Source organism: Amaranthus tricolor, chromosome 7 (genome assembly GCF_026212465.1).
Source record: "Amaranthus tricolor cultivar Red isolate AtriRed21 chromosome 7, ASM2621246v1, whole genome shotgun sequence".
Classification (NCBI taxonomy): Eukaryota; Viridiplantae; Streptophyta; class Magnoliopsida; order Caryophyllales; family Amaranthaceae; genus Amaranthus; species Amaranthus tricolor.
This window is the reverse complement of record NC_080053.1, coordinates 4,966,185-4,980,286: the sequence shown is the minus strand read 5'-3', so window position 1 is coordinate 4,980,286 and position 14,102 is coordinate 4,966,185. Positions and strand designations below refer to the sequence as shown.

The 14,102-nt window shown below is 36.3% G+C and overlaps 1 protein-coding gene across 1 annotated transcript in view; it reads left to right on the top strand.

Annotated features, from left to right (window-relative positions):
• LOC130818895 (methylesterase 17-like) overlaps positions 1-1,747 on the top strand; it is an 18,358-nt gene extending 16,611 nt beyond the window's left edge. Inside the window, exon 4 of the mRNA XM_057685147.1 lies at positions 1,232-1,747. Within this exon, the coding sequence (XP_057541130.1) occupies positions 1,232-1,507 (276 nt within the window). The 3' untranslated portion in view covers positions 1,508-1,747. The remainder of the gene's footprint in view (positions 1-1,231) is intronic.
• The last annotated feature ends 12,355 nt before the right edge of the window (positions 1,748-14,102 follow it).

Below are 14,102 nucleotides of genomic sequence, written 5' to 3'. Positions count from 1 at the left end.
GAATAATGGAAGTAGAGAAAGCACCAACAATGGCACTGAAAAGCAATCGATCTTGTCGATACCATTGGATATAGTCGAGATTAGGAGTAAAGCTATTTTCTGTAGTAATGGTGTTTGGAGGTGTAGGATAAGACCCATCTATAAATTTGTCTAGGTCTAAGCCAAGGAAAAGTGCTTCAATTTGTGTTTTTCAGCCAATGTAATTTGTAGAGGTAAGTTTGAGAGAGTTAGGAAAAGTGACAAGGGAAAAGGAAGGGCCATTTTCTAGATTAATAGGAATCATTTGTTTAGTAGAAGTAGACATGATAAGAGAAGTGGAAAAGCTGACTTACTGTTGTGCGGAAGCAAGCAGATGAATATCAATTAATAATAAAGACAGAAAAAAAAAAAAACCCGTGAGAGGTAATAAAAACCCAGATTATGAGATATCAATGTCCTTAACACTGAGGTCAGGTCGTCGATGTGCGATTGTGACTAGTGATAATAAGTGGCGCATCTTTGACTATTGGGAGGAGTGTTGGTTGAGGAGATCATATAGTGAAAATGGTTGTGTTCTTGGCTTGGAAGACGTGACTGAGGGAGAAGGTGTGCGGTATGTTGTGAGGGAGCAATGAGTGATATTTCCATTTTAAAACCTCAATCTAATACATTCGTTTGATATCTTTACTTTAAAAAAGCAAAAATTGTTAGAAAGTACCAAATAAAAAGAAAATTTTTCAAAAAGTACGTAATAAAAAAAATTTTGTCAAAAAATTATTTAATAAAATTTTTTCTTTTCTAAAGAGTACCAAGTAACGTTTTCCTTTAGTTGACCGTCAAATATAACGATTGACTGGTCAAAATCAAAAATTCTTCTTCCTCATCTTCAATCTCTTTTCCAATTTAATTTCGATTTTGAGTAAAAAGTAGAGCAAGAAGATAGTGAGAAAATTGAATTGGAAAAGAAATTTAAGATGAGGAAGAATAATTTTAGATTTTGATCAGTCAACCGTTATATTTGACGGTCAATTGAAGGAAAATGTTAATTGTTACTCTTTGGAAAAAAAAAATTTTGTTAGGTATTTTTTTTACGAAACTTTTTTTATTAGGTACTTTGAGGAAAAAAAAATTTATTAGATACTTTCTGACACTTTTTTTTCCTTAAAAAAACACTACTCTATTAGCCTAAATTGACTGGTTGAAAGATATATTTACTTTGAGACCTTATGTAACAAATTAATTTTTGAGACAGGATATCTCATTAGCATCAATGCTTTTGAGACCATGCCCAATCAGAGCTTTAAAGGGGATGGTGTTCGAAGGAGGTAAGGACATCGACAAAGTACCACGAGTTTACATTAAGACGTTGCATGACAATGTCATTACACTGGAGCAGCAAGACTCAATGATCAAGAGATGGCCGCCATCAGATGTTTATAGTATTGATAGTGATCATTGCCCTATGTTTTCAAACCCTTCTCAACTCTTAGGTTTACTTGTTAAAATTGCAGCAAAATTTAGTTCTTGATGTTTAAAAATGTACACTTGGCTATAACTTTTTTTAGATTTTATAATTAGTTATACTTGTAATAACTATAGCTTGGAACTTAATACTTGTATTGGTTGTAGTGATGATATGTGTGCTTGAAGTATTTGTATTATATCCACTACTCTCCTTCACCATATATATGAATAGGATAAGTATGGTTTATACGAGTTTGAATTTCATTTTTAGCATTTTGTCGAAACGTAAGCTAATCAACGATAATATATAAGAAAAATAAATTTTAATCTGACTTGTTAATTTGCAAGTTTATGTCGTAATTAGGGATGCAGGCGGGGCGGGTCTAATAGGAGACCCGCCCCATCCCCGCCCCATCCCCGCCCCATCGGGGCGGGGATGGGTCCCGGTTTGATGGGTCATGGGGCGGGTACAGGTATAAAATTCATACCCACCGCGGGGATGGGGATGAGGATGAGTTTTAGGTGATACCCACCCCATCCCCGCCCCGCCTCACGAAATGTACAAATTTTGAGAATTGGAATACCCTAAATTATTTTTCAAATTTCTGAAAACCTTGAATTATTTTAAAATGTTTTTAAAAACTTTAAAAACCCCGTTTTTATATTTCTTTTAAGGTCTAAGATCATGTTTTTTAGAGTAAGGTTTATAATCATGTTTTTTCTATCTTTTATCCTTTTTTCTCAATAAAATTTGTTTATATTCATTACGAGTTGTGTAGAGGTAGGCGATATTAAGTGATGATTAGATGGGGATTTGAAAATAAATATGTGACACAGATGGGTATTAAGCGGGGATTTGACGGGTAGTGGGGCGGGTAAAATGGGTATTAGACGGGGATGGATACCCAGATGGGGATGGGGATGGGGATGGTATTAGGTACAAACCCATCGGGGCGGGGACGGGGAAAAAAATTATACCCGCCGCGGGGATTGATTTACCAAATGGGGATTGATTTACCAGATGGGGATGGGGATGGTAACGCCAATACCCGCCCCGCCCCGCCCCGTTTGCATCCATAGTCATAATATTGTGTAAAACTTTGTAAAAATTTTAAATGATGTGTAACAATGATATAAATAATGAGCTTAATGTTAAAATCAAAAAAAAATTATACTTTTTTTTATTTTTTAATGGTTGTTATACTTTCTTCAATTGGAATTATTTTATTAGTTGTTATATTTTTAATTTTTAACAAAAAAAAAAACTCTAAAAGTACTATATTACCCTATATTTAGCTACTATACTTATTTAAATTTACCACATCAAAAACAGATTATCAGATTACTACAACTAATTGAGCACAAAACAAAGTATCATTAGCAAGTTCGCCACCAGAATTTGCATGAACCCTAACCATCATCCTAAAAATCAATTTTTAACGGTTTTTGTTTTTTAGGGCTTTCATTTTTGTGGTTTTGAATTTTTTTAGTGTTTAAATTTCATCATCTGGGTAGGAGATTGTTGGAGTTTTGGTGTGACTTGAGTGCACCATGAGTGGAGCTTAATGCTTGCTTGCTTGATCATGGTGTATGGGTCTACTTGAAGGTGTGTAGATGATGAGGAAGTACATTGAAAGATTTCTACTGCTGCCCATGTTTGCTACTGCTGTTACATGGAAATCAGTAGCTTTTTGATCAATTTGCTCAACCCAGGAACAGCTCGCTCGACCAAGCTCAACTTGGCTCGACCAGTCAAGCGAGTTCCAGCCAAATAAGGGACCTTTTGATCTTTTGATCGTCCAAAATCCAAGCCGCTCGATCAAATCTTGTTTTGCTCGACCGGTCGAGTGAGGTGCAGCAGATAACTTTATTTTCTTACGCAATAAGTTATTGCGGACTGTTTATTATGGGCTTTTGCCCCATCACTTGTATATGACTTCTCGTATAAATAGGAGTCTCTACACACATTTCTAAGATGATTCTAACCCTAAGCTAAACACAAACCCTTCTCTATTCTTCTTCTCCAAGTGTAATACTCCATTTTATGAGTTCTTGAGAACTCCATTGATTATTCACATAATATAAGCAAGCTAACCACCATCGAAAACGTAGCCCACATTGGGTAAACCTCATAAATCTTTGTGTCTTTGTTTATTGCTTTGTTTCTTATTGTTTTTCATTACTAGTTTATGGAAGTGTTTGTTTCATTGCATAGAAAACTCCTACCATTGCTCTTGGGTGTTGTTAGGATTAAAGATTGAATCTTTAGACCTTAATGTGCTTAGTTTTTCAAAGAATTTTTTGGTTTCACTATGCATTTATTGTTTGTGGATTATTCATCACTGAACAGGTTTATAAGTACATCTTCAAGTTGGGAAGAATCGCTACAAAAAATTTACATACCCTTACTGTTAAAGATTCAGTGCCTTTCCCATACTTACATTATCTACCCCAAAAAAATACATACCTTTACTCCAAAAAGTACATATCTTTCCCCTACATAAGTCGTTTACTCCAAAATATAACATACCAAAAAATAACAATTTTATCTACCCGAAAATATCACTAAAGTTTTATTATCTTTGAACAAATTGAAGCATCCCTTCATTTCAATAGTCATTTGATTCATCCAAAAGTTTTTGAGCAAAAATGATTTCATATGGTAATTGACCAACCTATCATGCTTTGCTTTGCCTATATGTGGATTTCAGTAACCATTTACACCCTTAAATTTCAAAATGTAAAGCATAACATATTGCAATTGCAACTAATTTAAATGCAATTTTTTATGGGTTCATTCTGAAAGAGAATGGCTCGGACCCAACAATGGTAGAACTATGAGTAGAAAAACATAGCACAAAAAATAAAAACAAGAAACAACAACACCAATGTATTTATGAGGTATCTAATGATACTCCCCCTCAAAATTTGATTACTTTCATTAATCTATTCAACAATACATTAATGACTAACCAAACACACTTGAGAACATGCTCTTAAGATAGTGATTCCATTCAACAATGGAGATCACCCATAAACTAATACAATGAAGGAGAAAGCTCTTTTGGTATTCTAACCCTAACTCTCACTAGTATATTAGCATCCCTCTCATCATGTCTAATGGGGTTCTAAGGCTCCCTTATATAGTCTCTAACTTATTAGAAAACCCTAGCTAGAAGCCCTTAAACCCCAAACAAAACAGCCCGCAAAACAAAAGAAGTTCTGTGTACGTGATTGAAGCTCGCTCGACCGAGCCTTCATTGCTCGACCGGTCGAGCCAAGTTCCAGAACCTATTGGACTTCACTGATGCACAGCTCGACTATTCACTCGACCTATCCAAGCTCGCTTAACCATTCACTTTTCCTTGATCAATGCATCCTTTATGCGCCACACACTTGTTCTTCGTCGTACCCTGATCAACGCATGAGGATGATTTGGTGCTTGCTCTAACACATACTCATCATAAGGATCCTTACCAACTTTTAATAATGGATCTAGATCATCTATATAATTTTTTGTGCTGAAGTGATTGTATTATGTTGAAGAACCCTAAATCAAGCACATTTGAGTCAAGATCGGGCAGGTTGAGATTATTTGTTCATACTAAACCTATATGTATTTGTCACTTAGATGAACTCTGCATCATTTGGGTTGATGTGTGCCCTTAAATTATCTTGCTGAATCCGATACACTTCATACCCTCTACTAGTCACTTGCCCCTGATTGCTTAAAAGATTTGTGTTATATCGCCAGACTTATTAAATACCTTGTTATTGAATGCTTAGCTGTAATCTCAATTGTACCTCATTCTTTATTGATGGAAGTCCTTTTGGAATTGTGCTCTTCTAGTTAAGGCCATATAACAATCTTCACATCAAATAGGCATTCCATGTTTGCATCAAACTCAGGTCTAGCTATTGCTACAATGAACACCACTTTGGGTATGGAGGTGAGCAGTGTTTTGAATGTGAGGGCAAGGGGTATCTCACTTAAAATCCTTACCCATCCTTTTTATTTTATTTATTTACTTATTTATTTATTTATTTACCTAGATTCCTTTTCTTGCGAGACCCAACTAAGAAACTCACCTTTGTGTGCTCACACATTTTAATAAAATAATAATTTGATTTGAACCTCTTTATTTTAGAAATCGTAACTATATATATATATATATTGAAATTTAAATTTGTATATGAAATAAATTTATTAAAACAAATTATATAATAATTTAATATAATTATAAAGTTTTCAAAAGTTATTAAAATTTTAAATAATTACGTCATTAAAAATCTTGGGGTGTTTTACACATCTACCGCTCTCCATGAATGTCTTGTTCATCCTTTCGGCTCATCCATTTTGTTGAGGCCTGCCTAAACTTGTAGAATGTCTCACAATACCTTCCTTAGAGCATATCTTGAGAAACCCCTACACAACTAACTCAAGTGCATTGTTGGTCTTCAATGACTCATTGCTACTCTTAAACTTCTTCTCTATTATGGTCATTCAATCTTTGAAAATACCCAATACCTCACCTTTGTTTTGCTAAAGAAATTTCATACTTGAAGCTTTTTTGGAATTATTTTTGTCTAATCTTATTATAACATGGTATCAGATGCAGGATGTTATCCTATCTCTCATTCCTAAATCCATTGTTTCTACATTTGTTTTCTTGAACCCCTCTTTTTTTTCTTCGTTTTCTTTCCTCTCTTTCTTTCTATGCTTTAATCATGGATGCCTCCATTCCTAATGTTTTGGATGCTTCTGGATAAAATGGTTCATTTGATTCCACCTCTATGTTCGACCAAACTCAAAACCCCACTAGTTGCTATTATCATCATCCTTCAGATTCTACTGCTCTCAAACTTGTATCTACTGTCTTTGATGGTACTGGATTTACTGACTGAAAACGGTCCATGGTAATTGTTTTAAATGCTAAGAAAAAAATTGGTTTCATTGATGGCACTTTGTCTCTGCCGCCTGTAAATTCTTTTGATGATCACGCGTGGCAACGCTGCAACAATATGGTTATCGACTGGTTAATCTCATCCTTGGGATAGATATGTGGCAAAGAGTATTATGTACTTCAAGATCGCTCTTGAAATACGGCTCGATCTTGAAGGCCAATTTGAAAAAACATCCCCTTCTCAAATCAATTATTTGCAAGAAAAACTTCTTAATACTTTTCAAGAACCGGACATGTCTTTGGCCACTTATTTCACTAGGGTCAAGGCTATTTGGGATGAACTTGATGATTTATCCCCTTTAGTAGTTTGCAATTGCATCCCTCAAACTAATTTTTCAAGATCCAACAAGATCAACATATCATGCACTTTCTCATGAAGTTGGACAAACAATATAGTCAAGTTCGTACCACTTTACTCATGTTACCGGATCTACCTAGTATTCAGGATGTTTATAGGATGTTACTCCAAGAAGAATGTCATAGGCGAACCCATGGATTTTGGAGTGGCGAGACGAAAATACAACAATCATGGTGTCCTTTCTAAACCTCATGTCAAACATAAATCTAGTTTCAATTCTAAAAGACCATCTTATTTTTGTGATCATTGTGAAATCAATGGTCATTCCAAACATTCTTATTCTACTATTCATGCTGCTGCTGCCTCTACCAATTGTCATTCTTCTTCTGAAGATGGTAGTTCTTTTGGTCTTTCTCATGAACAATTTAGTAATCTTTTAAATTTCTTTGGAAAGACAAATGTTATTGTTGATAAACAACATGTAGAATGCCTTGATAATGATTCCTACGCCTAACTAGCAGGTATGTGTCAACTTTGTCAGATTTCTACATATGTTTGGAACGTTGACAGTGCGGCGATTGACCATATGTGCAATAACCTTTCATTTTTTTCTGAAATGCAAAGATGTTTCCAACTATAATCATCATATAACTATTCCTGATGGTAGTAAATTTCTTATCACTAAAATTGGAGATATAAGATTATCCAATGGAATAATTCTTAAAGATGTTTTGTATGTCCCATAATTTCATTTTAATTTAGTTTTATTTAATAAATTAAGATTTTTTATCCAGAAATTAATGTTAGTCATGTTAAACAACAATATTTTTGTACCATCTGCCCAGCTGCACGCCAACACAGACGCAACTTTGATACCAGTTCCACATAGACAACATTTGCTTTTGAGTTGCTACACATTGATACTTGGGGTCCTTATTCACATCCCACTTATAATAATTGTACTTTGTTTCTTGGTATTGTTCATGACTACACTAAAGTTACTTGGATTTACCTAATGAAAAATAAGAATAATGTGTTGCTATTCTAGATCAATTCTTTACTTATGTTCATACTCAGTTTCTCACTAATGTTAAAATTGTCTGCACCGATAATGCCAAAGAGTTATGTGCGGGCGACATCTTACACATTTATCATCGTAGAGGCATAATTCATCAACGTAGTTGTAGTGAGACACCACAACAAAACGGCGTGGTTGAATGCAAACACAAACACTTACTTGACACCACTTGTGCTCTTTCGTTTCAATCTAATTTACCTTATTCTTTTTGGGGTGATTTCGTTTTATGTGCTGCTTATCTTATTAATAGGTTACCTTTAACTGTTTTAGGTAATATTAGTCCTTATGAAAAATTATTTGGCCATGCCTCTAACAATTCCTACCTCCGAGCCTATGGTTGTCTTTGTTATGTCTCTACATTAAAGTAAGGAAGAACTAAATTTGACCCTATGACTTAACCTTGGAATTTCTTTTTAGGATATCTCTATGCTCCAAAGGGTTACAAGGTCTTTAATATAAGAACAAAAAAAACCCTATCTCTAGAGATGTTACTTTTAAAGAACAATATTTTCCATACCATAATATCAAGAATCATGATTCACCTTTTGCTATTCTCTATATTCCCACTTCTTCAATACCAAGCTACACCCTACATTACCCTACTACTCTACACGACTACCCACACCCCTTTCTCACTTTTCCTTTTTCCAACAATACTCTTAACAATGACAACCCACAACATGTTAATGAAATTAATCCTCCATCTCCTAAAATGTCCCAACGTACCACTTCTATTCCTGTTAACATGTCTAACACTTCGTCACATGCTACAACTCCATTACCCTCTCCTACTAACTCGTCTCCTCGCTTTGTCCCCATCACTCCTCTTCCCACTATTTTGCATAATTCCAATACTTCTAACATTTGTTCACATGATAATACTACTCCTCATACTTCTGATTCTATTAGCATGCACCATCCCCAAGGTTCTGACCTTGATATTTGTTCACATGATACTATTACTAACACTCCTCCAAGGCGTTCCACAAGAACCCATAGACCTCCTCCTTATCTTTCTGATTATCTTTATGAATTTCGAAAATCTTGCAATATTGTTACTTTTAATGAAATTCCTGCCAAGTCCAAATTCCACATAACTAATACATGTACATGGCATGAACCCTCTTCGTATGCTGAGGCGGTCAAAAACACCCTGTTTGGCAGCTTGCGATGCAACGCGAACTTGATGCTCTTGCTAGTAATAACACATGGGAGTTTGCTCCCCTTTCTCCTAATAAGAAACCTATTGAATCTAAATGGGTGTATAAAGTAAAACTAAGGTCTGATGGATTGTTAGAACGACATAAAGCCAACTTGTTGCTAAGGGCTACAACCAAAATGACTACTGTTCGACGTATTTTGCACTAGCAGCTCATCGCCATTGGCCTTTTTTTCAATTAGACATTAATAATGCTTTTCTACATGGTGACTTATGTGAAGAGGTATACATGACTATACCAGATGGTCTCCATGCCTCTCCTAATCTTGTTTACAGGCTAAAAAAGTCTCTCTATGGCTTAAAACAAGCCTCTTGTCAGTGGTTTGCTAGACTCACTACTGAAATGTTTCATCAAGATTTTGTTCAATCTAATATGACTCTTCTGTTTTTATTAAAAAGACACCTACATGCTTCACTATTGCTGCAATTTATGTTGATGATATAATCCTTACAGGTAATAACAAAGCTAATATACAATCTTTAAAATCTCATTTGCATCGTATTTTTAGCATAAAAGACTTAGGTCCATTACATTACTTTCTTGGCCTTCAGGTTTCCTACACCCCTGATGGCATTGTTCTCACTCAAAGTAAGTTCACTAAAGAGTTTTTTCGGGACTGTGGCATAACCACCTTTCACAAGGCTGCCACTCTTCTCCCTTTAAATCTGAAATTGTATACTCATGATTCTCCTTTACTTACTAATCCAACTGATTGCAGGTATCTCGTTGGGAAGTTGAATTTCTTGACACACACGAGACCGGCTTTAGCTTTCACTGTGCAGGCTCTGAGCCAATACATGCAGAATCCAAGCGAAGCACACCAACAGGCCCTTCAGCACACATTAAGCTACATCACCCATACATCCGGTCAAGGAATTATTATAAAAGGTTCTGATCAGATACGACTACATGCCTACTTCGACTCTGATTGGGGGGCTTGTATGGACACTAGAAAGTCCGTCACAGGCTATCTTATCCTTCTTGGTAACTCCCCCGTTAGCTGGAAATCCAAGAAGCAGCACACCGTATCAAAATCATCTTCTGAAGGTCAATACCGAGCAATGGCTGCTGTGGCTTCAGAAATTACATGGTTGGTCCCTCATATTGAGGAGTTGGGTATTACTAATCTTCGACCTGTTGCTTTGGAGTGTGATAATCAGTCTGCTTTACAGATAGCTCAAAATCCCGTGCTTCACCAACGGACCAAACACATTAAAATCGACTGCCACTTCACTCGGGAAAAAGTCTTGGAGGGTCTGATCCAACTCACGAGCAACTTGCGGATGCCTTGACCAAGATCATTCCATCAACAAAACTTCAAACTCTTTTACCCAAGCTTGGAATGTTGGACACCACCCTAAGTTTGCGGGGGAATGTTAAACATACTGTAATAAAATAAAATAATCTTTGTTATGATGCATGTATAGATGAAGTCATGAACCCCTTGTTTCATAAAGATAATAATAGAAACCCTCACTTTGTTAACAATAATCAGGAGTGAAGGAGATACTCCATAACCAAATCAAAGAATTTAATTGAAGAAATTAATACCTTCCGTAATCCACTCAAGGAGTAATAAGCCTTGTCATCAGAATTATATGATCTAATAATATTTAATGTCGTACTTCATCCATTTTTATGTTGTACTCAATTATAACTTATATAAGTGCGCACAAAAAAATATAGTAGACATGTCGTTGGAAAATTTTCAATACCCAATTCTTATTTTTCGCCATATTTTTCATTTTATCGTCACTCTTATTTTAAATTAATTTAATAAAATGACAAAAATGCTCTTGAATTTAAAAATTTTAAAACTTTTATAAAACACTTCAAACTCATTCAATAACACTTTTATCACTTCAAAAAACACAAAATTTACACATAAAATTAATCGGAGCTAAAGTGCGACTGAACCTAGGAGGAGTCGTTAACAAAAACTCGAGATAATTTCTATTTTAATGTAATTCAAAATTAAAAAAAAAAAAATTACGAGTCGCAGAAAAAGTGCGAGTGAACCTAGGAACAGTCGCACTTTATGTGCAACTCCTCCTACGTTCAGTCGCACTTTTTGTACGACTTGTAATTTCTTTATTTATTTATTTTTTTGAATTTTGAAATTCCTTTTGTTTATTTAATTTATTTTTTAAGTTATTATTATTTAATAAATGTTGTAATAAATTATTTTATTTTAATATATTATTATATTATGATAATATTATTATAATAATTAGTTTTGAATTTAAATAATTTGTTTAAATGTTTAAATATTTTTTAATATAATAATAATATAGTAATTAAAATTTAGTTGTTAATAAAATTTTATTTTAGTTGTTAATTAAATTTTAGTTGTTTAATTATTTATTAATATAATAATTGTTTATTTGTTTATATGTGTGAATTATTTTAGTTAATAATTTATATGATTGTAAGTGTTTATTAAATTAATATTGTAAGTGTAATTAAAATGAATATAACTTAATGTATTTTTTTATGCTTTTAATTTTTTATTAATAGTTTATTAAATTATGAAAATTGTAGTAAATGGCTGAAAATCAGGGAAAAGGAAAAGGCTTTTTTGGAGTGTTATTAAGCGACAATAGTTCTAGGCCGAGTTTACTGAGAGGGAATCCCCATGAGAGGGGTGTTACGGGTTCTGCAAGGCGAGCCAAGCAGGAACAGACGACCAGACATAGTCAGGCCCAACGTTCGAGTACCCTAGACCATGTGCGTAGTCGCTTTGAGCGCTAGACTAGCCTGCGTAGGACGCTCGTCAAAGGGCATGCCGGTCAGTTTAGGAGTAGAGGGCATAGCACGGCTGACACTTCTGATCACGCAGGAGTCAGCCAGGTTGAGGAAGCGGCTCGACGGAGGAGGAGGTGCTCACAGTTCGCGGACATGGACTGGTTGATCACATCACCCCAGCCCGGGGGCCCTGTTGACAGCAGTTTGATACCCAGCTACGGTGGGCACGTAGCGAAGGTTATATTTGAGGGATCGGAGCGCACGCCTCCGATTTTTTATTGTCGCCCTAGGAAGAGGACGTTGGAGGCGATCATCAGACTGCAGGACATGTCTGATGAGCTGTATGGGGTGTTACCTACCACTCTTCTAGGTCGTCTGCCGTACATAATGCACCAGCACATTGAGAGTGCTCTTATTACTGCCTTTGTGGAGAGGTGGCAACCTGATACCAATGGGGGGAGATGACCATAATGTTGCACGACGTGCAACGCATTTTAGGAGTTGGCATTGATGGTTCACTTCCCGCTGAACCTGGTGATGGTGACTGAAAGCTTGACCTGGCCAGTCTGTTTGGGGAGCCAATGTCGGAGCTACATAAGAAGGGGTACTTCAGTAGCGGGAGCATTAACGTTGGTGAAATATTGCAGCTATGCCACCGTTCTCAGTCTCTGGAGACTCAGACTACTGCGTATTACATGGCTATAGTGGGTTCCACGCTGCTGGTGGATAAGATTAGAGTTGGGATGCGGTCTCACCCTATACTTGCTGTGACTGCTGATCAGGATGAGATTGCTTGGGGTGCAGTGACACTGGCTAACATGTATCGCCAAATGGCTATGGCGACAAGGGTTAGGTGCAAGACTATTGCTGGTTGTCTGACACTGTTGCAGACATGGATTTACGAGTACTTCGCATCCTTTCGCCCCCATCCTTGTCAAGCTGATATGCCTAACAAGACTAGGGCGGAGATGTGGTCCCCCCAGAAGCCAATTCATGAGCTGAGCAGACTGAGAGACTGTAGGAGTATACTGGACTCCATGACAGAGACACATGTTTTGTACATGACCTCACACATCGTTATACTAATTATTTTAATTTTATATTATGTTGTTTATGTTAATTTTCTTTGTAAGCAGGTGGAATGGACTCTGTACATGACTTCTCCTAGGGCTTTATTGAACGAGCACCTACGTACCGCCTATGTCGGGGTATCACCTGTTTTGATGTCGTGAAGGTGTATTTGCCTGAGAGGACAGTCAGATAGCTTGGTTTTGTACAAGCTATTTCCCCCCTCCGTTGAGACCTACCCAAGATTTGCGACCAGCACAAGGTTCCTATTAAGTGACATTCGCTTCTCCGTCTATGTACACGGAGATATGGAGTAGGTTCCCCTATTGTGCCCACGTTGGTGATCAGGCACTACGTCAAGCATTTGTTCCATCAGAGGCTGTCCCCGAGTATATCAACTGGTTTAGAGTGTCTTCCCACACATTTCTCATCCCCGGTGAAGAACCTACTACTGGTGCAGCAGATAACAGAGTTGAATACGTTAGTTTTTCTATTTATCTGTTTCATTTTTATGTGTCATTATAGAAATTGTTGACTAATTTTTTGGTAATACCATTGTTTTGTTTGTACAGTTTGCAGCTGAATTTCCAACTCGACTCGCGCCATTGCTCAGGATGCCAGCTGTTGTTAATATGATGCCCAGGGAAAGACAGGCTGCTGATTTGTATTTGGATGAACTTAGAGAATTGTTTGCCGAAGGCAAGAGTTTAGAGGGCACAACCCTTCATAGACATTTATGTTTGTATTTCTACACGGCTATAATTGATTTTATTATTACGCGTTGCATTTGATTCACTAACATATTTATTCACGAACTTAATTATGAAATGAGTACTATGAATACAATTACTACAATGAATACAATTAATAAAATGAAAACACTAAGTCCAATCAGTACAATAAATACAATCAACACAATAACTACACAACATTGTACTATGGAGTATCTAAATTGACTGCATCTTCGGCGGTGTTATTATGTTGTGGTCGTTGTACGCCGCACAGTTTATTCCAAAGTGATATCCTGTTGCGATACTGTCTCTCAAAATCTCTACATGAATTGTTAGCTGCTGCTCTCCAATTTTGCTGGACTGGCGGCAGTGGAGATGAATCATCGTTCATTAAAAGCTGAACATAATGATTTCCGTTCACCCAAAGAATATGTACAAGTTTATTAACTCCATGCATTCCCCCTGTTTAACGCAAAATCCACTCCATCAATAACATAATTCGTACTCTTTTGTGTCATGCTTCCCTTCCTCCGTCTTTTGGCCTCACGCCTTAAA